Source organism: Struthio camelus, chromosome 20, assembly GCF_040807025.1.
Source record: "Struthio camelus isolate bStrCam1 chromosome 20, bStrCam1.hap1, whole genome shotgun sequence".
NCBI classification, from domain to species: domain Eukaryota; kingdom Metazoa; phylum Chordata; class Aves; order Struthioniformes; family Struthionidae; genus Struthio; species Struthio camelus.
The window spans coordinates 1,077,542-1,103,033 of record NC_090961.1 but is presented as its reverse complement, the minus strand read 5'-3'; the positions used below and the strand labels follow the sequence as shown (position 1 = coordinate 1,103,033).

General features: G+C 40.2%; 3 protein-coding genes and 1 long non-coding RNA gene across 13 annotated transcripts in view; 1 reads left to right on the top strand and 3 right to left on the bottom strand.

Moving 5' to 3' along the window:
• The window catches only part of MAPKAP1 (MAPK associated protein 1), a 111,485-nt gene extending 91,048 nt beyond the window's left edge, over positions 1-20,437 (bottom strand). For 2 of the 6 annotated variants that reach the window (XM_068914556.1, XM_068914558.1), the window contains exons 1-3: positions 17,965-18,101; positions 6,427-6,748; positions 1,195-1,284 (exon numbers count right to left, since the gene is read on the bottom strand). In XM_068914556.1, coding sequence (XP_068770657.1) covers positions 1,195-1,284; positions 6,427-6,682 — 346 coding nt within the window. In that variant the 5' untranslated portion in view covers positions 6,683-6,748; positions 17,965-18,101. Of the gene's footprint in view, positions 1-1,194; positions 1,285-6,426; positions 6,749-11,509; positions 11,594-11,706; positions 11,781-12,233; positions 12,344-17,602; positions 18,102-20,284 lie in introns of those variants that run through there. The other 4 variants (XM_009677636.2, XM_068914559.1, XM_068914557.1 and 1 more) reach the window with 3 other exon arrangements.
• The window catches only part of HSPA5 (heat shock protein family A (Hsp70) member 5), a 339,565-nt gene that overhangs the window by 146,730 nt on the left and 167,343 nt on the right, over positions 1-25,492 (bottom strand). The window lies entirely within an intron of this gene.
• The window catches only part of PBX3 (PBX homeobox 3), a 118,354-nt gene continuing 113,621 nt past the window's right edge, over positions 20,760-25,492 (top strand). For 2 of the 4 annotated variants that reach the window (XM_068914547.1, XM_068914543.1), the window contains exons 1-2: positions 21,912-22,108; positions 23,114-23,187. In XM_068914547.1, coding sequence (XP_068770648.1) covers positions 21,912-22,108; positions 23,114-23,187 — 271 coding nt within the window. Of the gene's footprint in view, positions 20,811-21,911; positions 22,109-22,554; positions 22,929-23,113; positions 23,188-25,492 lie in introns of those variants that run through there. The other 2 variants (XM_068914546.1, XM_068914544.1) reach the window with 2 other exon arrangements.
• On the bottom strand, positions 21,768-23,288 carry LOC104145865 (uncharacterized). Of its 2 annotated transcripts, none has more exons than XR_011135620.1 (3): positions 23,071-23,288; positions 22,317-22,556; positions 21,768-22,088 (listed from the first exon to the last, which is right to left on the bottom strand). It is a non-coding gene; the product is annotated as an uncharacterized lncRNA (long non-coding RNA). The 2 variants fall into 2 exon arrangements; XR_011135621.1 differs by having other exon boundaries at positions 23,125-23,282.

Genomic DNA, 25,492 nt, shown 5'->3' with positions numbered 1-25,492 from the left:
AAACGTAGAAAAGCAAAAATATTTAAGAATGCATAAATAAAGGTATCAAACATATGCTGAACACTGTAGTGGGGATTAGTGCAACCGTGTTGCTCATATGAGCAGCTTTGTTCACTCTCATAAAAAAGATATTATAGAACTGGAGAGGGTTCTGAAAAGGATAGCCAGGAAGATGCAAGGATTTAGGCAAAAAGGAGATTATACAGGGAACTCATTAAGATATATACGCATTTTGAAAGAAGTAGGCATGACAGACCATACAAAGGTTTGACTGTGTGTCACATACAACAGGAACAGATACTAGCTTGAGCTATGAAAGAAGAGAATTGAGATGGAACTTTCATTTCATTTATTATTAAACTATGTAGCACATCCAGTCAGAAATTATACCCCCCCCAAAAAAAGAGCATATTCATCTGAAAAATCAGTGATACTAGTATTCTGAAGGAACAGCTAAGCTAAGGCACCTTTTATTATGCTTCTGTTTAAGAAGATCTTACATATATATTATTTCTTAAGAATTCTCCCTTATCCGGAAAAGTAATTCCCCCCTTCCCCAAAAAAACAAAAAAATTCCATCACAGTCTGTACACCAAAAGCCACTGGAAACAGCTTGAAAACAATAATTTACATGGACTTAATGATCCTGCATTTTGAATACAGACACTTGCCAATCACCTACCAATACAGCAAGGAGACAATCAAGTCCTGTTACTTGACTGTTCCTTAAATATCTCACAATAACACTAAAAGCTTTGCAATCTTCATTTCTTACTCAGTAAGCTTACGAAAATCTTAAAAGATGATGTTACCAGCTGACAAAAATCCACAAACATTATACGAATAACTTATATTGCAGGAAAAAAAAAAAAAAAACAAAAAGCAGCGACTCTAATTAGTTCAGAACAATAAACTAATCTTAAACATTTTATTTGTATTTTGTCTTTTTCAGTAAGTTAGAGTGCCCCAGCCAAAGCTGGAAACAAATGGGAGGCTTCTGGCAATAGCCTGCCACGCCAATAAAACAACAAACTACAGGAACCATGCAACTAGGGAATGGAAGGCAAATATAGTAATTAGTATTTCCTCTATGCTTTGAAAGTTTAAGTGAGAATTACAAACTGAAAATGTTATAATTTAATATCAAAAGTAGAAATAAACACAGTAGGAAAATAGAAGATCTTTTCATTTTACCTGAGTAAGAAGTATTTCTGTCTTTCCACTGAACATTTTTGCATTTTATTTGATTTTGTCTCTCTTTCCGCAGACGTTCTAGTCTCTGAGCTTGAAAAGAAATATTATAACTATAAGTTTGTCAATGAAAGTTTACTATAAACAAAGACATAATTAACTACCTTTATATGAATAAAGATGTTTTATACTGCATATGTAGGGGAAAAAGTCATAAAATTTTAAAGGTGGCACCCCTGAAAAGCAAATACCAACAAAAACATGAAAATGTTCTTGATTTATAATTGAAATTAGAGGATATAAAACATTAATAGAGATCATAAAGATAGTATTAACATGGAAGAGAATAATAAAATGTGAAAACTTCTGTGATTAATATGACATTTCATTATATAAATCATTAATAACGGTCTTAAAGGAATTTTAATGCACAAATGAACTGAAGTGAATATTACATTACAGGAATAAAATTACTGTTATGAATTACTCTACCCGTTTCAAAAATTAAAGATAAATGAACTCAGACTAGACTATTAAAGTTTTAAATATAAAATCCTTTATCTAAAAATCATGAAAATTATAAAATGTCAAAGCTATATAAATTAGCATAGCTTTTTCTGCAGCGTGCTGAAACAGTTTATAGGTAGTAAAATAAATGATTTGTATCTTCACAACATTAGTCAAATATTAAAATGAATATAATATTTCTTTATGTATATTTTGACTCCATCTTCAAAATATGGTTTGGAAAAAATGCCTCAAATTGCTAAAATATCAAACAGCTTACAGATCAAGGTCCCAGATGATACCTTAAACTCTCTTTTTGTTAACAAAAGATCTCTCAGGAGACTGCCAACTAAATACCCTGGTAGAAGCTATCCCAGAAAATGACCACCAGAAATAACCAATGCAATAAAGTGTCCACTCAAAAAAGAAAGCAGATTAGACTGGAAAGTAGGACTAACAACACTGATCACTGAGCAAACAATTTGCTGGATATATCAGCAATTTTGAAGCATCGAGACCATTCACTAATTAAAGTGAGTTTTCAGAAGAGTCTCTAAAATACTAAATTATTCTGACAATTTTTAGATACAATTTGAATTCCCTGAGCCATTTCACCAATAATAATAATAATAATTAAAAAAACCTTAACAAATGTTTTATACTCCTTCTGTTTACTTTAGTATTGCATTCAGTCTGTGAACAGAAGTATGGACACAGAAGTGGTTTTTTTTACTTAAAAACTCCCAAACTGATAAATGATGGAAAAACAAACAAACAAAAAAACAAACCTTAGGTTCAACAGCTGTAGGAAGTAGCTTAAGGCAAATATAAATAGAGACTTCATTTCCTAACTCCCGTTTACATCAATATGATGCCAGTGACTAAATGTCTCTATTTTTTACCCTTTGTGGAAAAAAAAAAAAAAAAAAAAGAAAGGAAGAATCATGCTTATAACTGCAAATACTGGATAAAACACTATTGTGGTGTGGACATTTAATTCTGAATGAAAAAATTTTTTCTAATTACTGTCTAGACTGTAGTTCAAATCACATTCCAAAATCCTTTTTCCCAAATGGGCCATCATGAAATATACATTACATTTATACATTAAAAAAATAAAGGAAGAAATATAAGATAGAAATAAGAGGAGTGCAGGATTTTGCCCTATTTGGTAACTATTATCGTTAGTTCATTATTTTTTAAAAAGGGGATGTTGACTCAAATGGAGCGCGCTCCCCTAAGATGATACTGTAACTTCCAGTCCTGAACTGTGGTGAGTGGTGTAGGAAAAGAATTGCTGCTCAGTACGTCCCAAAGCTGGTAAAATTCCACCTTCAGTTGCTTTTTTAGAGACACAGAGGTAGAAATTCATCAAAGGCATGCAAGGGTTAATCTCACCCCCTAACCCACGCCAAAACAAGTATATTAACATGCAGTCACTGTCTTCACTGACTCAATGCAATTCTTCTATACAATTTTTCCACGTAAAGTTGATCACAAATTGTCATTCATTGTGTGACGGTATTATAGCAACTCCAAATTAGATGGAATTATCGGTATTTATTAGGAATTTGAATTATTTAAGGTTCCAACTCACAAGCATATCAGCTTTAAAGCTATGTCAAAAACTTTGCTGATCACATGTAGTTCTTGTTTCATTAAATATTAGTAACTAGACGAGCCTTTGTTTCTAGTCATGTGGATTGGGAGGGAGAATTTGCTTCTTTCCCATGTATATAACACCTTGTACTGGCTCACCTGCACTTGAGGGGAGTGTGTTTGTGCGTGTTCTTTTTTTTTTTTTTTTTTTTTTTTTTGCAGTGAGGAGATGCACTGCCAAAGATCCCCATGACCCTTCCAGCTTCGGTAGAGGAGGATGAAAAGTTCTTGGGCAGACAACACCTACGGTGTCCCAGAACCTAAACATGATGTGCCATACCCTAACATGTCTTGCTCACTGCGCATCCCTTTTAAGTCAAAGGGGACAACTTTGATATTAGAATGCAAATAAATCCATTTTCAAATCTGCATACCCACAAGGGACACTTAATAACTAATACTTGCATGCGCTCTACAGTGATGTGCTGAGTCTTCTGCAATAACACATTATTTCTACAACTTATCAAACAGGTATGACACACCGGTAAGGTATTTTATAATGAAATAGCTTTGCACAAGATAATAAAAAATTATATTCCAACCAGAAACAATGGTAAAAGACATCACAAACAGAAATGATTTTATTTAGCAGGTTATAAAAAAGGAGAATAAAGAAGAGCTTATATGTTAAAAAAAAAAAAAACAGCCTTTATAATCTGTTGATATACAAAATGACACTACCTTCTCTGCTCAACATAAAGACCATTTCAATTATTTTTCAAAGAACAAACATTCCTGTTTTTGCTAAAAAATCCACTCAGGCACTTACGAATTATGTGAGAAAGAAATGCCCTTAAGGTTGGACATTTTGGGAGCAAAAATTGAAATTCCACCAGTTACCAAGTTTTAGCACTTAAAAGAGACAGACATATGAACGCTTTTTCTGTGAAGAAGAAGCAAGAAGTGTTCTAAAAATTATAGAACTTACTGACCACAAAATATTTTTTGTTACCGTTTTACCTCCAGATTAAGACCTGAGGTTAATTTAAATGAATTAAAAATATGAATTTAAAATACGTAATAGTTAGAAGTAGATCCTTTTTTGTGCCAAGCAATCCTGACTTAGAATTTTTACACTTTTAAAACTCTGTGACACCTATTAAAACAGCAAGATGTTTTTTCAATAGCAGTGCAATATTAGGGGCTATGGTTTTCTATTGTTCTTCAGCTCCTTTAAAAAGTGGCTTTTATTTATGGAAAATAGTTAATTAGAGGAAACTTCAAAAATAACTTTTTGCTTTCAAATTATCAACATCTTTTATTTCTATTGGATGAAAAACACAGACTCTCCCAGATAAGGTAGTTTCTTTCGAAACAGACTTCATTATAACTGGAAATGAACCTGAACAGTCCTATTAATTTTTTTTTTTTCCTCAAGCAGCGACAGAGCAACTTATCACGTAAGTTCCTAATTTTAGATAGCAAACAACTTTCATCACCAGAGGCATAAAAATGTGTCTTATAAACATATATTTTACCCTACCTATTGCAATTCAGCATAAACAAATTCAGGCATTTGAGTAATAAACTCCTGTTAAGTTCCTGAACTATGTTTTCTGTCATCAAGGACTTAGCTTAACTACCCGTGTAGTGCAAAAAGCACTTATTTTGAAATAGTTAACTTTGAGTTTAGTTTATTGTTCTTCCCATATTATTGAAAAGAGTTCACGCTAATCAACTTATCTTGTAGGCTTTTTTTGTTTTGTTTCAAACCTTAAGCTGATAATTGTATTAGGTGCCTGATGCATAGATGACAACACAACCTAAAAGACATTCCAGACAGAAAGAGGCACAAACCCAGCTTCCTACTGATCTGAGTATCCTAATCATTATTTTAGAATATGCCACCAATTTGCAACTCAAATGGTTTCAAATTGTAATTTAAATGTAGTTTATTTTATCAATCCACTCACTTGGTGAAATAATCGTTCAGAATTACTTTTTAGAGCAATTCTATAAATCTTCACTTTTCATTCCTCACATAGTATAATATCTACCGAACTAAATAAGCCCTCAAGAAGAGGGCTTGGCAATCTGGCACCCTAAGCTTTTCACCATGCCTTTAATTTCAGTTTCAGCATGCCAGGATTCCAAATCTATATATTCAGCTTATTTCCAAGTATAACTGTCTTAATTAAAAGATCAGTGCCCTGTGTCTTCTATAATTTTGATGACATTTTATTTGTAAAAGATATCTCAAAATATTTAATGCAATTTAACATTTTACTTGTTAAGTAGAGCACGGATTTTTTTTTTTGAGCTCTAGGTGGTGTTATAATACCTGCAGAAACAATTTCAAAAAAAAAAAAAAATACACACACACACACACAAACACATACTGTAACACAGGAAAAAAAGGTCAGTACTGACCAACCCTCAGTCTTGTCATATATATTAGATATTCCAGAATTCTTATTCATACCATTCCTTGGGTATAAGTAGAAGTTTCACAAATCCTAACATGAAACAGCAAATAAGCCAGGTTTTCTTCTAATGCTAGTAGCTTAGTTTGTCTTCATATTTTGAAAAGGTATACATCCTTAAACTTCCTAATTTGATGACTTAAATCCTAGTTCAAGTTTTTTCTCAAATGTAAGACTTCAGAAGACAAAGTAAAGACAGATCATTCACTTCATCAGCTAACAAACTTCATTGCTCTCTTTTATAACAAACAGATTTGACACATATTGGTGGATATTTCTCAGAAAACAACTATCGTGTTCAGAAATTAACTCCCCTCTAGACATTAACAATACAAACAACAAAGACTGAGCATGTATTTTTGATTAAGAACTGACGGCTTTACAATTTCAACTGTTTTTTAATGAAACTCTCTCAAAATTCCTCTGTACATGATTAAATAAAACAGCAATTAAAATTCAGTTTACAGCACGCTAGAGTAAATGGATCATTAAAAGACCTTTTATAAAAAAAAAAAAGGTGCCTACATTACAAGAGGAAAAACATGGCAGATATTTAGCAAGTCATGCTCTGATTGGTCCATGCAAACCAGATTATTAGAAACTGAATTTAAAAGCTAATGTTGTTTCTGCTGCAAATATCATTTACCTGTGTTTGATCGTCTTCTAATTCCAAAGTCCCAGCTTGAGGTAATATCGACTGATTGGGAATATACATAGCCCTGAGTCTCACCATTGCTTCCCTGGGTTTCTGAACTGTCCCCATATGTTGACGAGGGATTAAACTTCTCTAGGTCGACATCATGATCTATCAGGACCATTTCACACATCCCGGTATCATCACTGGTCACATGTGACTGCCGAATATGAGCAAGTATAATTGTTGGGTTGTCCAGGAAAGCCATCCTGTCCACAAGCCCACCACTTCACTATACTATCTTCTCTCCATCTTGTTCCATGGACAATGGCACCTAGAAATATAACGTACACAGCATTTTAGCAAAATGAACAAATGAACCCCCCCTCGCCCCCAAACAAACAAACAATACAATCAGGTCCTGCTGAGTGGTTCTGAAGGACATTTTGAAACCTAGATTCCAAAAGACCTGAACAAAATAAACATCTCCAGACAGACCCCGTTACTATAAAACAAATTGTTTCTATAATGCAAAATATTTGAAGTACTACACACCGCTGGATGGAGATAAAACACACACAAAAAAACCATTTGTTTGTTAAATATAGTAAATTTACAGCACGAAATAGGGTTTTGATTTTTCTTACACCCATCATAATATTGCGTTTCTGTTTTTCTTCTGCCTCTACACAGGAACCCATTGATTACCCAATTCTAGCCCCTTTTTCCCAAGATATCATCTCTCAAGAACTCTCAGATTCATGGCTCTGTCTGACGATGCTCAAGCACTTGCTCAACATTCCCTCCCGCGCTCTCAATTTTCTCCAGTCTTTCAACTCAGCTCCTCATGTGATACACTACTCTACATGAATTATTGCTGAAAAGCTGGCATGGAAGTCAAGGTGCATGTTTAAACAATGATACCCTGAGAACCATCTCATCTCTGCACCCAGGAAAAGACTTCTGTGTAGCACAATACTCTTCCTAAACTCTTACTCTGTTTCATTAAAAGTGAATTAAAAGGTATACAGAGAAAACTTTCTTTACTCTCAAATACGCAAACAACCAACCGAAATTCAGGTTTTATATTTCCAAGATTACCTTCAAACATGAAGAGATTTGTATCTCAGGGCAGAATACGGAACATCTGCTGCTGCATGGAGCTTCGTAATGGACAGCAGTTGCAATACAGAAAGAGCTCTGTGATCATATACTAGATGCCTGAATTCTTAAGTACTCTAACAACAGTAATTGCCACTTACCTAAAATATTTCATTCAGAGTATGCAAGCGGCCTTACAAAACAAAATAATAGGTAAAAAAGAGAAAAACCCACACTCAAGTTGTTACTCATTTTACTGTAACTGCAAACGTATAGGTATTGTAATCCAATTTAAGCGCGGGCTGCCTCTGAAAGGGGCAACTCCCCGCTCCTGTCCGGCCCTGCTCACAGATTTCCACCACGGTTGGCATTAGCACCTGTGCAGCTGTGAGCTGAGTCACGTCAGAAACATGACCTGCTGAAAACTAACCTGACAAGGAAAAAATTATTAGTTTCCAGCTAGATCAGCCCCCTAAGTGAACAGCTGCAAGAACACTAGTACCAACATAACACAGGCAGCAGGAATATCGAAAGATGGGGAGGACAGCTGGGTCCCCTTTCACCAGCGGCCCTCACAGGTGGCTCTGTGACTGTGAAACCTCAGCCTGAAGAGCTGGGAGGTTGGTGGTGGTTTTTTTTTTTTTTTTTTAAATCTAAGATCACAGACAGATACAAGACTAGAAATAGACTTCAGAAATTCCAAATCCCTACTGCTTTTCTAATTATTTCCATATCTGAGGAAAAAAATGTATATATACCAGCTATAGAACTAAATGCATTAATTTAATATTTTGAACACAGAAAAGAAACCTTCCTATCATTGCCGTTTGCAAAACTTCCATCAGCAAAAAGAAAATACCAAAGGAAAAAGAATGATTTTAAATTCCACAAAGCACTTTCCCCTGAAAAATCTGGTAAAGGCAGTTGGCCTCTTCCTGGCAGTTTTTAAGAGAACAAAGTGAAAGAAAGCATCAGACAAGCTTGTTCTAGGGATAGCAAACACATTCATCACTTCCCAGCACGCATCTGAGGGAAAAGGTCTATTAATATACAGAGCCTCACTAAGCAGCTTCTGCATTTAAATAGTTGAAAGCAAAAGTAATACTTTATTTGGACACTCATCTAATCACGACAAAAGCAAAATTCTGACGGTGCTTGGCTTTGTCGAAGGCCTCATACTCGTCCTCATACTCGTCCTCAGTTGCAAATTCACCACCCCCACGAGTCTCCTCCCCACTGGCAAGCATCAGCATCCAATAAATAGAACATTCAATAAAAAGAGGTTTATATCCTCCATCATTTTAGGCTTTCTTCCTCCCTTTGCCACAAATATTGCTACAAATATTTCTTTTATGAGAGCCTGTCCCCTTTTTGTTTTTTAAAATAATAGACAAGTTCAAAAATATTATATTAATGTTAACAGAGCAGCAAGAAATGAATGGTAGAGAAAAAAAACTGTCATGCTGCTTGTTATTAATATGCTGTTCCTACCACACATTTTTAATAAGTTATGCTACCTAAATACATTCCATCGCTATCCTTGGAGGAATTCAAAACCCAGCTGTACAAGCCCTGAGCAACCTGCTCTAGTTGATCCTGCTTTGAGCAGAGAGGTTGGACTAGATCTCCAAAGGTCCCCTCCAACCTCAGCGAGTCTATGATTCTATTTTTTATTTTCCAGTTCTTTTCAACACAGAAAGTAGGCCTCTCCCTTAAGGATTTCTCGTTGTTCTCAAATCGAGAGACCACAACACAAACCTCCCACCATAAGGCAAACTTCTTACTGTAATTTACCTGATAAGGACCTTTAAGCAGTAACAGTCTGACTAGCATTGTCCAAATTCAAGAATATAAATACAACTAAGTACCGTATATGGATATTTAAAAAGAAAAACTCTTTTAGTTTGTGCTCTGAGAATGTTCTTTAAATATATTTACACCTCACTTATTATTAGAAAAAGGCCATGCTCACCTGCAAGCAGTAAGAACTTGTTTAAATAAGCAACAGCCTTAGGCTTCTAAAAGGTCTGCAAACTCCCAATCAAAAATTACTGCTGCCCCATCAATGTGTCATATAAATGCTGGCATGTTAATTGTGTATTTATAAGATTGTTAATGGTTAGTTAATTTACCTCCCACACTATTATTGTACTTGAAATGATTTAATGTCTGCTATGGGAGTTAACAACATGTAACAGCAGATGCGAGATTTTTACCTTTATACTCTGTACCCCGACTTCATCCTATTAACAGTTAGCATGCTAAATTGCCAAAGCTTCTGTACAATTTTACACGTGCAATCACTGTTCCCATAAAATGAATACTGAAAAATTTTCAGAAATTATTTAGTTTCTATTTCAAACTCTGAAGTTTAACACAAACCCATCTTTTCTTCCTCCTCTTCAGAATTTGCAAAATAAATTAACATTAATTGGCAATTCTATAAACAGTTAGCCCCTCAAAAAAAATCAAAAAAAAAATCAGATAGATATAAAAATTCAGTCCAGATTTTTATGCCAGATTTCAGTACTTGCTATCCACACACTTCCAAATGGTTCCTCCTTTTGACAAAGGTAAAGCCCAACGAGATGACACAAATTTGGCCTGAAGGGCAGTGACAATGAAACTGAGACTCAAAATTCAATTTTGCAAGACCTTACATGAATATTTTTAAACCTTTATGTCATCAATTTCAGTGAAATTACAGATGCAAGATCAATTTATAGATCTTAGGTTTGTCAGCATACCACATCTTGTGTGTTCCTTATACCCACACTTGATTGTTACATCCACCTATAGCGGCTGAATTTAACAGAATTCAGAGACTTTCATAGCATCAGCAGCTTACAGATTCTTCAGTCATAAACAAAAAATAAATGTTCTTTCAATAGTTGCACTACACTAAATATCATACTACTCTTAAAATATTTTGCAGACAAAATTCAAACATATTCTGTGCAAATAACAAATGAAAGTAGTAATGTGACACCTTAACACTACTTATGTGCAACATGATATACAATTTAATGTTATGATCATATGCTACTAATCAGCAAATACCTTCCATGATCCATCACATAGGTGGACAGAGCCGAGTCAGTCCTTTGCTTTGTTCTTTGTTCTTTATCTTTATTATTCATCTGTCTTGCTTTCTTACATATTCTCTAATCAACACATTGAATATGAACGCTCTCTCATCTCCTCTTTAATCTCACTACTGTATTACTGAAGTGTCTCAAAGGTCATTGTGAACTTAACCTCCTATTACTCCTGTGCAGTGAGACAATATCCTCAAAGATGTAGAACTGCACCACTAAGAGGCTGAATGACTTGCCAGGTTTCATAGGAACTTTGTAGCAAAGTCAGACAGCTGGATCTCAGTCTACTATTTTTATGATAAGTTTTCCTCTTCCAGTAACCCATTGCTATATTTATGGCATCTATAGATTTCACAGCAAGTGAAGGAAGGCTGTTATGCAGATCAACCTCATTCATAATATGGCATACAATAAATAATGCATAATGTTCTAACAAATTATTCAGCTCTCAGTAGACGACACAAAGGTCCTAAAAAATGATATGTAGTCATACAGACTATATCTTAAACACACAGATTAACACATCCAAATTCGGGGAGGCAACTTTATTGTCACAACATTTTAAGTGTTCTCGAGAACTCCCTGCTCTTCTGATCAACCTATTTTTACTGTTATTTTCAGAGGAAAAAAAAAAAAAAAAAAAAGAGTTTGACCTGGAACATGAAATAAAAGTTAAATGCGGGCTACCTTACTTCCATGAAAATGCAGTATTTTGGACTGAATTTTCTGGTTTCTTTTCAAATATACACAGTTGAATTTGACATAATGCCTCTCTATTTTTAGACAGCAAACGGCTGCCCTTCACTCTATATTATATGCTCGTAGCGACATCTGAGGCTGGTCTTTTCCACCTTCATGTCTACCACACAGAGCACATGAGCTCTCTCAAATCCTACCTTGAACGATATCCTAGGCCCGTCGTTTTCTAGCTTTGCCGATTTGTAGACTCTTTAAACATTTTCTAGTAGAACCATGGACTCCTGCTTGGTAAATTGAAACTAATAACGTTAGGCACCTTTCTTACATGTTACTGCCCCTTTAAAGGAGTTTACAGAAATTAGGTTGAAAATTTAGGTTTCTGAAGGTATCTTACCTGTTGCTATGAGACTTCTTCAGAGCTCTAGCAGTTCTCACCCATAATATAAGAGAGATATCATTCAAGTCTGTCTGTTTTAAACATGAAATTTTATTCCATTATTAATACAAGTTTTGGCTCATGCAATACAATCTTGAAATTGCATGTTCCTTTCACTTTATGTATCACAAGCACACAAACTGATTACTAACAGAGTTTTGAGAAATAAAACCACATTTATAGCTCAGCCAAATACAGTCTGGTTACCACCGGTTCATCTTCAACTTAAGTACTATCTCTCCTAAAATGGCAAGTTGATGCTACCTTTTCAGGATGTGCTACAATCAGAGAGCATAAAAAAATTTCTTCACAGAAAAATTTTAATATTTATGCCTTCCATACTTTAAAATATATCATATATGAGACACACGAAAATTTACTCACAGACCTCTAAAGAAGCTAGCATATGTGACAAAAATCAGAGAAAGCTGTTAGCAACTAAAATTGTTCTACTACAGGAAAGAGGTAGAACTTTGAAGTTTTACCTATTATAATGTGATAATTTTAAAAAACCTTGGTTCAAATGGCAAAAAGCAGCTGCAAATCCTTCACAAAATCCTCCAGCCAATTCCTACAAGGCAATTTTCTTCTCTAACTGCAAAAATATAAAACATATATATAAGCTGAAAAGAAGAAAAAAAATCCCATCTGTTATTCTTCAAAGAACATTGTATCATTATAATCGCAGTTCACATTTTTTTCAGAGGAAAATGTATTTGAATTGACTGCCTCCCTTCAGGGATTAATAAATAATTAAGCCCTATTCAACCTAAAAGAAAATATTTCAAACTAAGATGTAAGTTCTACAAGGTGCAACTTGCATCCAAAACAGTTAACAATAATCTCAAAATACAACAGGCTGGAAGAATTATATAACATTACATGTCATCTTATGGCTCAAGGGCTTCCATAGTCACTGGTCTTAAACACCTCTCATTGACTGCAGCTCTTTAAAGTGATCTTACAGACTTACCAAAAAAAAAAAAAAAAAAAGGTGGATTAGAATAAAGAATTGATTTTTTCCTCGCCAAATCACACAAGCTGAAAGAGGATGGTGAGAATATACTTCAAAATTTATGATTCAGGTTATGTGAAATAATTTCACAGTTAACTTCTGTCTGCAATTGCAGAAGAAATGGTTCTGGTTATCTACATTTGCAGCAGCACAAATAATCAAAACCCTTGAATGTCAGACAGACTCCTGTGCGTGCAGGATAAAGGAAAGTGAACTGAAATATATGAAAACTCAACCTGATGTTTCAACGCAAGCTCAAGTGCATATAAGAATGAATACTTATTTAGAGAAGCTGTCACTCATACTTTGGGTCCTATCATTAAGAAGTAAATATAACAATCATTTAAAGTCATTTTAAGAGGTGCTCTTTCATGAGTGAAACTGGAATTTGAAAATTATGATGAGAGAACATCACATTACATATAACTTCCAACAAATTCTTTGCTAGTTTACAAACCTGTAAATCAATCTGGCATTAGATATGTTTTTCTGTATTTATGAACTGCTTGGAATTTGGCTATACTTTTGTTGTCATACTAATCAGAATGCAAATTATACCAACTCCAATATTTTATTTATTGAGCTTTAGGGAAGGAGGGAGAGAATATGAGAGTTTCCAAACAAGCAGTTTACTGCTAATTGTTTTCTGATCTTGTCAAATCTTCATTCGAGTGTCCAAAAAAAAAAAAAAAAAAAAAAAGCTAATTCTCAGCTAAGCTGAGCTATCTTGCATCACGATTTTAAGCAAATAAATAAGTATTCAAAAATGCAGAGATTATAAATTAAGGTAGACAAATCCGTATCTAGACTCATGCCTGCAAAGAGCATTCTATCAATATAGTGAAATGCTAATCTCCTAATTAACAACCTAATTAGGTAATTATGGCTTTGCAGAGGGATGCCTAAATGAAATATGACAACATGGTCACCTCTTTATATGGCACCTGTGGGCCTTTTCAGCTGTCACTGCAAAGAGTGCAATATCAATTTGAACAGATGACAAAGTGTTGTCATTTTTCATTCTGATATTGTACTGAATGGTTTGGATAGAAGCAGTTTAGAAAAGCGGCATCTTGCCTGGTTTTTGCCTAATCTAAATATGTGCAAACACTTTGCTTAATTTTTAATGTCGATGATTATGCCTTTTTTTTTTTTCTTCATACTGGCTAGCAAGTATCACCAAACACACACATGATACATGCGATGTCATACAGTCATATTACAATGACCCAACACACTGAAACGACTACTGCCTGATTTCACAGTATGTGCGTTAATGAGAGTTTACTATCCACAAAAAAATGTGAGTATTTGACTCTATTTTTCAAGGGTAACAGTTGATTTTAAAATAACAAATAAAAATAGAGTGTGTTTTAAATAAGGCGTTGTAATTTTCCATTTAATTTTTACCGCTGAACACCTTTTTTTTTAATTAAAGAAATGAGGAACAGTAATCACTGCCAGTAAGTTGGTGAAGCTGACTATACTTTGTACATTTCATAACAAATTAGGTAAATGAACTTCTTTTCTCTTGCATGGAAAGCTGAAAAGCAATACTTACAATAGTGGCTCAAAACCTGGACATGGAACTACGACTTTTCATTCACATGCCTGGACAGTTTATTAAGCTTTAAAACTCCTAAGCTGAATGAATTAAATACTTATTTGCAAAGAAGAGGATAAAAGTATAGGCTCAGATTCTTCAAATGTTAGACTAGAATTTCCATTTTGTCTCATCTCATTGCAGTATTTAGGAGCCTGAAAAAACCCACAAATTTTACAAACATCTTCACTTATCTTATTTTACAGATGCCCTGTACAAACTTCAATCTGACCAAAATAGAAGGCTTTAACACTACCTTTTTTGGCCTGCGTAATACTGAAAGAGACAGGAGGAGACTTTTTAAGGCCACCTTCAAAGTTCTTTAGACTACATGCTTGCTGTTCCTTTACACTGATGTGCAACTGGTTCATCCAGGTGGAACTCCTGTCAATTATTTGATCGCATGACAGAAACCTGCATTTGTTTAGTCACTTCATTAGTCCGATCTCAAAACTTGTACACTGCAATGCAACCATATGATCAAATTTTTAACCAAAAAATATTACTACTCCAATTGCCTGATACAGTTTCAGAATTATACTCTTACAATAGTACTATCAGAAAAAGAAATGCCAGATGTCACCAACAGCACATTTATCTTTTACAGATAACTTATTTTTGCAACTTATTCTGAATGTGTATTGTTAGATAGCTTTCATATGTAGAAAAACCCTTTATTCCTGTCCTTGTTTTCCAGGTAAAGCTTTTCAACAGAGGATCATGTTTAAGTCCTAAAAAATGTAACCTTAGATTACAGAGGCATTACCTGCAGAAGTACTTTTGATGTAGACAAAATTAACTCTTCATATAAAGTACATTCATAAATGTAGATTCCCATTCTGAACACTGTAGCCAGGATCTAGTCATGAATAAAGTTTACCGCAATGCATGCACTTAACGGTACACAGGGAATAAATGGGATACTGAAGAAAAGTAGATGTCTAGAATTAAACTCCAATAACTTCTAAGAATCCTTTTGTTCCCAATACTGATTTTTTTTTTTAATTTTAAAAATAACAGTTTCTGGCAACTTTCCTCTATATTCCTAGTTAGTTTACTAATGCTGTCTCCAATTCCTAGTCTATAGTTGTTCTCATCCGTGTTAAAACTTGAATGAAAGGTCAGGGTTTGTTTTCCTTTTTTAAATATACATATTCTGTAGTATTTACTTACTAAATAGAAGCACATACTGGAACAAGCAGTTTTGTATTTGCTGTATTTTCAGTTTGTCATCAGTCTGTTTTTTACTGCATAAAAATATAGTGAGCTTGGACAAGAACGATCATAACCATAATTTTTTGTAAAAATAACAGGGTGCAAACCAATTCCGACTTACACAAGTGTTCGTAAGGATAATACCTGCTTAAAAAGCTCCTGAGACATCCAGACCCTCTGGGATTCTAAACTAAATTTAAAAGGACAGGTTCACGTTTGTTCGGCCATAGTTGAATCTCCCTTTTCTCTGGTTTTTAATTTTCATACTCGACAAATTTTTGACCTTTCTTCTTTAAGAACAAAAAAATATATATATTTGAGGAACTTTGTTGTTTCTTTTTCCCCCTCAGAATTACTGATTTAGAGACAACACTTCTCAAGCAACAAGGAAACAAGGCAGGGATTTGCCTCGTGTTCTTATAATAAAAGAAACTGAACTTATAGGTAATGAATAGTTAAATATCACAGTTTAATGAAACTTCCCAAAAGACACACACAAATAATACTAAAACATATACTGGGAACCTTGTCAGAGGTACTATTTAATAGAAATGTCTTAATTTGGTCACACTTTGGATAAACAGAGAACTGTTGCTAGTGAAACGTTAGACAGAAAACTCACTGCAAGACATATCTCAATCACAAAGCAGTATCACAATCATGAACATCTCCAATACTAAATGATACAAAGAGTATGTAGGCACTGACGCTACTGCAACAGCATTCTGTGCACTATTACGACCAGCACTGTTGTACTTCTGCTTCTACATCCCTCCATAACTCCCTGATCCCAATGCTCACACAGCCTGGGTGTCCCAGTAGTTAAACGAGGCAGAAGCTGAGGCAGGCCTGAGCTCTCCCTCTGCTGTCCTCAGCAAGTGCCACTCCTCCCTCTTGCTAGCAAAGTGCCAAACTGAGCTGCCACACGTGCAGTCTGCTGGTCCTACGTAGGGCTGCACTGATGTAGGAGATGTGCAGCTTGCATTTTTGTATATTTGTTCTGCTGTTTGTTAGTATAACTGTGATCTTTCAATACACTGGCCTATTTCTCACACTCACTTCTAACTTAAGAAGTTCAGGAAAGTTTGTGCTATAGAACGTACAACACAGATCATTCTGTCAAGCTGCTTAACCTTCTGAGACCTCTGTTGAGCAAAAGGAAAATTTCTACGTGGAACTGAGCTGTTAGAGCAGATAAGGTTATTTACTGTGTTTGGATGAAATAGATAAACTAATAAATAGAAGATGAAAGGATGTTACAAGAAAGATTTTGAACACAACTGAAAAAGAAATAGCTAAATTGGTTGCAGTTCATCAGTTCAGTTATTTCTGCACCAGTCTATCAGTTCAGTTATTTCTGCACCAGTCTGTATGCAGATAATAATTTCACATTTTTATAAGTATAACGCAAAAAGTGTCCATGAACAGATTTTGAATGAGTAACTGAATTTGAATGAGTAACTGACAGAGTTCAGCTCCTAACCTTATATCTACTTGACAACCATTCAAAACCTAAAACCATGTAGCGATGTGTTCAGGAAATCCAAGCTTGGGTCTACTACTTCTCATCTAGACAATGGCTAAACTGTCACTAACGTGCAAATCAAGTCTGATGGTTGTATCTTCTCAAAAACACTTATCATTCCCTCGCTGATATTCTTACAGTGAGAATGCCAGTTTTGATCACTACTCTTGTCACATATGTGAAAACACGTTGGACACAATCCAACAAAATAGTGCAGTGTGATCGTACTAAAAACACTCACCTTGCAAACACCCACAGCAATAAGCTCGAGAGGGTGGAACTGACCAAGAGATAAGTTTATGAAGTGCAAAATTAGTAATTTGAATGAAGTGGCAGTACTAAGGCCAAAGAGAATGCAACCAACGGCCCCAAACCTTCGACCAAACGCAGAGCTTCTGATTCCAGTACAAGAAATCGGGGGGCCCTTTTCTACACACCTGCTTAATAACACACCCAAATCCCAAGATTTTGGCCGCACATCCCACACTAAACTCACCTATTCCTCCCTTCAAACTTTACTGTTAGACTGTCCGCTCATCTCATCCGCTGGGGTCTGCCCTGCCAGAGCCGGCTGCCGGCCGGGCGCGCTGCCTCAGCCTGCGCCTCGCTCTCCGCAGGGCCGCTACCCGCGTTCCCGGCCCCGCAGGCAGCACCTGCCAAGGCCTGGCGTTGCTGCCCTCTCACAGGCGCCTCTCCAGCATCCTAACGGCGCTGCCGGACCACGCTCTTTCAGCTCTCCTTACGAATTCACCACAGGCTTTTACTTGCGGAAGGGGCGGCGGCGAGGAGACACCTGCCGCCGGCCCGCCGCCCCGCTCTGCGCGGCAGGACAAGGACCCCGGACCCCTCCGCACTTACAGGCCTCGCCGGCGCTAGTGCTCCGTGGGGCCGGGCCGGGCGCCTCCTCCTCCCCCCGCCGGCGGCCGCGCAGCCGCTTCCGGGCCAGGGGCCGCCGCGGGACCCGGCAGCGCTGGGCGCACGGCGACCCGGAAGCGCCTCCCCGGAAGGGCCCGGGGCGGGCGCGGCGCGCATGCGCGGGCGGGCGGCGCCGGGTCCCTCCGCCCGCCGGCGGTGCTTACCGGAGCGCGCTTTGTACCGGCCGTGAAGAGGCGCGTTTCTAAATGCTACATTTAAACAACTATAATTAGTAACAGAGGAGGCACTTTTTAATTAATAAAACGATTCGAGTAAAGAGATTATTTTATGAAACGCCTTTGATTTAATCTAATGAAGAACCCTGTAGTAGCTATAGCTTTTAACTTAGTTATAACTTTTAACGTATTTCTCACTGCAAAGTAAGGAGATAGGTTGCTTTGGTGACCGAAATTATTCCAGTTTTATTTCCAAATTTGCCACAGTTTCCTTGTTTGGCCTGTTGCAACACTATAGGATTTTTATCTGTTTTTATAGTTTTATACTAAACCTTCCATACAGCACTGAAAATAGAAGCATAAACAAGATACATTTAAACAAAGATAACGCTTGCAAGGATGTAATTAACCACACTGGCAGTTAGCACTTAAAAATATGAGAAATGCCCTACTGGGTTAGCCCAATGGTCCCTCTACCCATATTTTGTCTCCAGCAATGACTACAGCAGATGCTATTTTGAGTGAGTACACGAGCCTGGCCGCTCTCTGCGGTCCATTCACTTCAAACTTCCAGAATTAGAGATGTTAATGAGTACTTTCAACAACCATTTTCCTTTCCATATCTGTTCATGGCCCGTTGGTCATGAATTTGTGTAATCCCTTTTTGAACTTGCTGATACTGTCTGCCTCCTGTGGAAATAACGAGACAATGCTGGTTAATCCATCAGCAAACCATGACCCAGCAGTCTCTAAACAGCTATATGCATCAAAGAAAAGCGAGCTGTAAAAAGGAACTACAGGAGGACAATGGAAAGAGACTGCCGCCAAAGGAGCTAGCGTGAAGATATTTGTTGGACGCCGTGAAGAACAGATAGTAAAGGCTGGCATCGGCGGCCAGGTGAAGGCAAGGCGCTGAAACTCTCGACGGGCAACGGGTAACGCGAGTAAGGCCATAACCACGAGGCGAAGCTGAGCATAGCTATTGCCTAGCAGTCATCTCATGCTGTAATTACTTGACTGAGCCTGCTAAGCTAGTAGTAGAAAAAAATAACCCAGAAAAGAGGAGCTTTCTGCTGATTGAGTGAGGTGAATTGAATCCTCATGGGGTGAAATGGGTACCACAGCTGGCACAAGGGAAGGAGTGAGAGAACACTGTCCCATTTATTTCAATGACAATTAGCCATTAGAATTGCTCATCTATTTTGTTAAAAGTTTGCCCGTAGTGGAGAAATGCAAACCGATTTGTGAAATATTCAAAATAAAAAAGATCATTGGAGTAGCATTCTTAATGAATCTAGATGACACTAAGAACGCATTTGCTCAGACCAGAGAATGCTACAGTAATCAAGATGAAAGGTAATGAGAATTTAAATAAACATGTTAATTGCTTGGAAGGACAGTAAAAGCTTAGCTATGCTAAGCAGAAGTAATCCCCAATAGCTAAGCATAGTCAGCATGGGACATGGTTGAGAGTTCCCGATGAAGAAGATGACACCCAAGTTATGGTCCTGAGTGAAGGTATGATGACGGTGATGTCAACCGTGATTGAGAGAAGAGGCAAGCAGAAGCCACGGAGAAAGATTAAGAGCTCCTTTTTAGACACACTGAGTTTTGAGTTGTCAGCCATACAACCATGAAGTGTCAGAGAGACAGGGATGAGATCTGAGTTCGGACATGACTTCTTTCAACTGAAACTGTCCATCATAGTTAAAGTACACACAAAGTATTAAATATCAAGTTAACTGCTACTATAGCAACTTACAGCTACTTTAACATCACGCTTCCAAAGTTTTTCCCTTACTTGAGAGGTCTCTGTAGGAATAGTTTCTTTATGCTTTACTCAAATGTGAAAACTGCGATCAGAATTCAGGTAATTTTCCACACACATATGCGTATGGCAGGTATTCTTAGAAAGAACAGGGTTTTTTTTTTTTGGATGGTGATGATCTAAAAGTAACTCCCTTATAATAAACACTTAAATATACTTAAAAAAATACTGAAACTGGCATAACCTTTCCCTGACCTCCTCACAGGTTTAACCAAAAGCTTGTGCCTATATGCCGAAAGATAATATTTAAAATAATAACCTGGCTTCAGAAGGGTCATCCTTTAAAGCGCAGTTTTCTAAGCCTCAAAATCCTCTTTTCAGAGCCTCTCGGCCCGTGACAGAGCTTGTCAGCGAGGAACGCGCCGAGGGCACGGCCGGGGGGCACCGGCCGCTTCCAGCGCCGCCCCCGGGCTGGGCGGGCCGCGGGGGCCCGGGCCCGGGCCGCGGCCGCGCACCGGCGACGAGCGAGGAGCGAGGGCGCCGCCTCGGCCGCCGGGCGTTACCATGGCAACGGAAGGGGCGGGGCCGGAGCGGCGCTCGCCCCGGCCACGTGACCGTTCGAACAGCCCAATCAGAAGTTTTCGAGGCAGGGGGCGGGGCGCCGGCGGGTGGGCGGGCGAGGCACCGCCCCGCCGGCCCTGACTGGACAGCGGCGCCGCCTCGCCCCGCCCCCGCGCGCCGGCATTGGCCGGCGGCGCCGCCGCTCTCGGCCGAGGCCTCCCCCGCCCAGCGCCCCCGGCGCCGGGCCGCGGCGGGAGGGCGACCCGCGGAGCCGGGCCTATGAGGCGAGCGAGGCGCGGCGGGGCGGGCGGCGCGGCGCGGCGCGGCGCGGCGGGCGGGGCGGGGCGGCGGGCGGCGGGCGGGGCGGGGGCGGGGCGGCGCGGGCGCCCGCGTCCCTCTCGCGCGCTGCCGCTCGCCTCCTTCACAGGGTGACACGTCTGCAGGGTGAGTGAGTGGCATTGGCAGACTGTCAATCCCTCACCAAAGCGGCCATCAAACAACATAAAACACACACAGTCACTGGGCTGCTGGGCTCATAAATTCCAGCTGGCTGATATTTTTGCACATTGCTTTGCAGAGAGTGTGTAATTAATTTTTTTACAGTTCTTTCCCCTTTATTTCCGCTCTTTTCTTTGCACAAGTTCAAACTTTTGATTGCTGCTATTTTACCCCCGTTGCACAGACTTGGGATCATTTGTTATTTTTGGGGGGGGAGGGCAATTAATTTTTTTTTCCCTCTGTGATTGTGTTTTCTTGGCTTTTTTTATGTTGCAATTTGGGGGTGGGGGTGTTCGCTTGGTTTGTTGTGGTTTTTGCTCTTTGCCACCCTCCTAACTTCTTAAGGATTTGAAAGCAAGTTTTTTGATTTTCTATTTTTTTAATTTTGTCTTTTTGCAAAGAAGATTTTTGGACAAGTGGGGAAAGACATAAAAAGCAACAATAAAAATAAAAAAGGAAAAAAAAAGCTTTCGAGGAAGATTGTACCAGGGAAAGAAAACTGCAAAGAAACCTTATCAACTCATTTATCCAAGCCACAAATATTATGATGATGAAAGAAGACTGTAACTAAAGAAGAGAGTGATTTACTGCACTGGAAAGGAGAACAGAGTGGAATAAACAACTGAGATCCGGTCACACAAATACTGATTTTTTGTTGTTGTTGTTGTTTTTCTTTTTTTTTCTTTTTTTTTTTTTTTTTGCGTGTGTGTGTGCAAGAACAAAATACCCAGTCAGGAACTGAATTGACTACAAGAACCAGAGATTTATTCGCATTTTCTTTTCGAAGCATAAACCTCCTTCCTCCGACGGCGAAGCTCCTGCTCTCCCCCTTTGCCGTTTCTCCGGCTGCTGTCTGAAAGTGCATTGATCGGGCTGCGGTAGGAGGTATGGATGATCAGTCCAGGATGTTGCAGACTCTGGCCGGCGTGAACCTGGCTGGCCACTCGGTGCAGGGGGGCATGGCTCTGCCTCCTCCCCACGGACACGAAGGGGCAGACGGCGACGGCAGAAAGCAGGACATCGGGGACATCCTCCATCAGATCATGACCATCACTGACCAAAGCCTGGATGAGGCACAAGCAAAGTTGGTTTCGTCTAATTAAACCTTGTCTTTTTTGTGTGTGTGGTTTTTGTTTCTCTCCTTCCTGCTCCTCTGCAGAGACCCGGAGTCTCACAATTAGAGCAACTTCTTAATGCTGTAGGAGAAATTGCAAGCAGCAAAGGCAGAATCAAAGTTGCTATTTAATGATTTTTTTTTATAAAATAAATATATAAATAGGCGATGCTTATACCATTTTTCTGTTCCATTTTATTGCACTAGTGCGTGGAAGGCTGTTGCTGATATATTCCCATTCTCATTTCCATGTCTTTAGACACTATCTGGTTGACACTCATTTAAAAATCACCATCCAGCAGCGTTTGTCTGTTCTTCGGGAGGCTTTGATTTCTTGTTAGGAAGTGTAACTTTCTTTCTTTCCTTCTCCCTGCCCCCGAAGTGGTGGTAGATGAATTACAAAGCTGACAAGATATTGCTGCAGGGGGAAAACCCTCCGTGTTTTAAATCACAGTAAATACAAAACAAAGAATGTTAACTCTGGAAGTTCCCCCTCTCCTTAATAAATCAGTTATAATATCGCGGAATGGAAAGTACTCGAGGCGGGCGGTGATTTATAGACCCCGGGCATAGCCCGGCATTTGCACAGGGCTAATTCGATGCGAAACGCGCGGGTGGAGAAGGGCCGGCGGGCGGCGGGCACCGCGCACCGCACCGCACCGCGCCGCGCACCGCCGCCGCCGCCCGGTGACAGATGGCAGCAGGCGGCCGCGGGCCCCGCGCGGCTCCCCGCGCCCCCCGCCCGCACCGCGCCCCGACCGCGCCGCCGGGCAGCCCACGGGGCAAAGAGGTGCCCCCCGCCCCCCGCGCCTCGGCCTAAGGCTGTAGCCGGGGCTCCCCGCCGGCAGCGCGGAGCGGAGCGGGCGCGGAGCGGGGCCGCGGCGCCCCGCCGTGCCGGCGGCTCCCTTTCTTGCAGAAAGGCGCCATGTTACCCGATGCCCGCCGCTAACGCCTGTGTCTTTTGCTCTCTTTCAGAAAGCACGCACTGAACTGCCACAGGATGAAGCCCGCCCTGTTCAGTGTCCTCTGCGAAATCAAGGAGAAAACAGGTAAGAGCCGCGGCCGGGGCCGGGCCGGGCCGCGCCGCCGCCTCAGCGCCTCAGCGCCTCAGCGCCGCAGCCATCTTTGATCCTGCTCGCGCGCCGGGCCCGCGCTCCCCGCCGCCGGCCGCCCCCCCCGCCCGCGCCGCCGAGGCCGGCGGGCAGCGCCGGCGGCCGCGGGGCAGCGCGGGGGGCGCCCCCGCAGGCCGCCCCCGCCGGCGGGGCCAAGCGCCGGGCCGGGCCGGAGGCGGCGGCGGCGCAGGGCCGCGGTGCGCGGGCAACGCCGCGTGCTGGCCGCCGCGGCGCGGCTCCCCCGCGCGGAGGGCGGCGGCGGCGGGCCGAGGTTACGCGCCTACCTTCGGCCGGGCGCTGGTGGCGCGGGCGGGGGGCCGCGGGGCTCGGGGGTGCGCGGGGAGCGCCGCCGCCCCCGCCGCCCGCGCCGCGCGCCTCGGCCCGCTCTGCCCGCCGAGCTTCCCCTCTTCTTGGGCGCTGCTCTTTCCGCTGCCCCGGATCGGCGCCTCCAAGCGCTACAGCATACACATATTTTTATGTGTGGCGCCTTGAGGAGACGCTAATAAATTCCGTGTTTTTTTCTGAAGAGGCAATTTGGGGGGATTTTTGCCGTTTTTTGGCAGCACAGAATTTACGGAGAAATCTTGTCTTTTTTGAAGAAGAGGATTTTGGAAAGTGTTCGGTGTTGTGCTATGCGAATAAGAACGGTTATTACGATCTAGCTTTAAAAATTAATACATGCACGGGCTTGCTTTTTAGTTAGATCTGAAATTAAATCACCGTCCTCTTACTTGCAAACTGAAAAATATGTGGTTATAGAAGAAAGCAACAAACATGAAATCACTGCAAATATTAACTGAGAAGCTTAAAAGTGCACAGTACTCAGTAAATTACATTGCTTTATGTCCAAGGGTTTTTTTGCTACCGGGGATCCACTTCAGTTTCTGCTGACAGCTAAGCACTAGGGTATTGACTGCGTTGTGAATATTAAGATTGATTCTGCTTTATATTGCATTATATTACTAGGGATAAGGGGAACGATCCCCCCTTCTGCCCTCCTTCCACACGTACCTACATTTGCCTGGATCAGTTCATAATCCTTTTCTGTGTTTGGTTTGTGTTTGTTTTCTGTCTTTCTCTAAACTTTTTGCCCGTCCTGCTCCAGAGCTAACCAAGCAACCTGCCCTTGATGTTCAGACATTTTGCAGCAGGCAGATTTCAATTAAGGCGGCAGGCGTAGGTCCTGCAATCACTTTATTTGCACAGGGCTTAGCCTCACTGTTTTGAAAGGAAAGTATAGTCAACCACATGTCAGAGGTGAGCTGAGAAGAAAAAAACAAGTCTTTTCAGAAACAGGGATTACTGGCAGAGGGTGTTTGGTGAGGCCGCTGCTATTTCAGAAGCAAGAGGGAAGCTGACAAGAGATCTTGTGATTGGAAATGTTTTTGGGTGTTTCGGTGATAACTTGTAAGTTGAGATCCTGCCTTTGTGCTCCAAGCAGTGGAGCCAAGTTTGCAAGTTATCTCTTTTGTAAAATAGCTCAGAACCAACAAAGAGTGCAGGCGTCCGTCTGCCCAAAGGCGAGATCCTGCCAGCCCCAGCAGCGCGGGAGGGATGCGATTAATGCACCGAGTGATTGATGGAGACGAATCCACACCCCCACCCAAAACTGTTCCCACAGGGGGACATTCGCTCGGGGTCTCCCGGTCGAGATGAAATGTCTGCGTGGACGTTAGTTAATGTGCTAAAGCAAAGGAAAAGTGAAAATACGTTCCAGCATGTTTTCTCTGATCTGTTTTCATAGGAAACAGCTCAAACAATTCCGAACTGGAAGGGTAAATGGTCTGAGATGCAATTAAAGCAGAGGTCTTCCCCTGCCCCCCCTTTAGTCGTCATTGTCTTTTGGCCCGAGTACTTCAGGGTGGCTGCAACTGGGTCACGCTCCGGGATTTAATTCTTTTTAATCGGAACCGAAGTTTACCTTGGTGTTGGCAGTGGGAATTGCTATGATGGCTTTATCTCTGCCTTCTGTGAGAAGGGAGAGAGGTGAGAAGGGAGCCTGTAGCCTGTAGCCTGTACGGAAAGTGTAATTGCAGTCACGTCTGTTCTGAAATAAGTAATGCAATATTTAAGTCATTTTTATACTGAATTATGTATTTTTTTATATTTTAGTAGTTTTCAGTACAGTCAGTGAGGACTTTGTGAGACTGATAGTAAGAGAAAATGTCATGGAATCCCCAGTTTAGGTAAAGCCACCCTAGCACTTGCCCTCAAGGGTTAAAGGACGCATGGCATTTTGTAG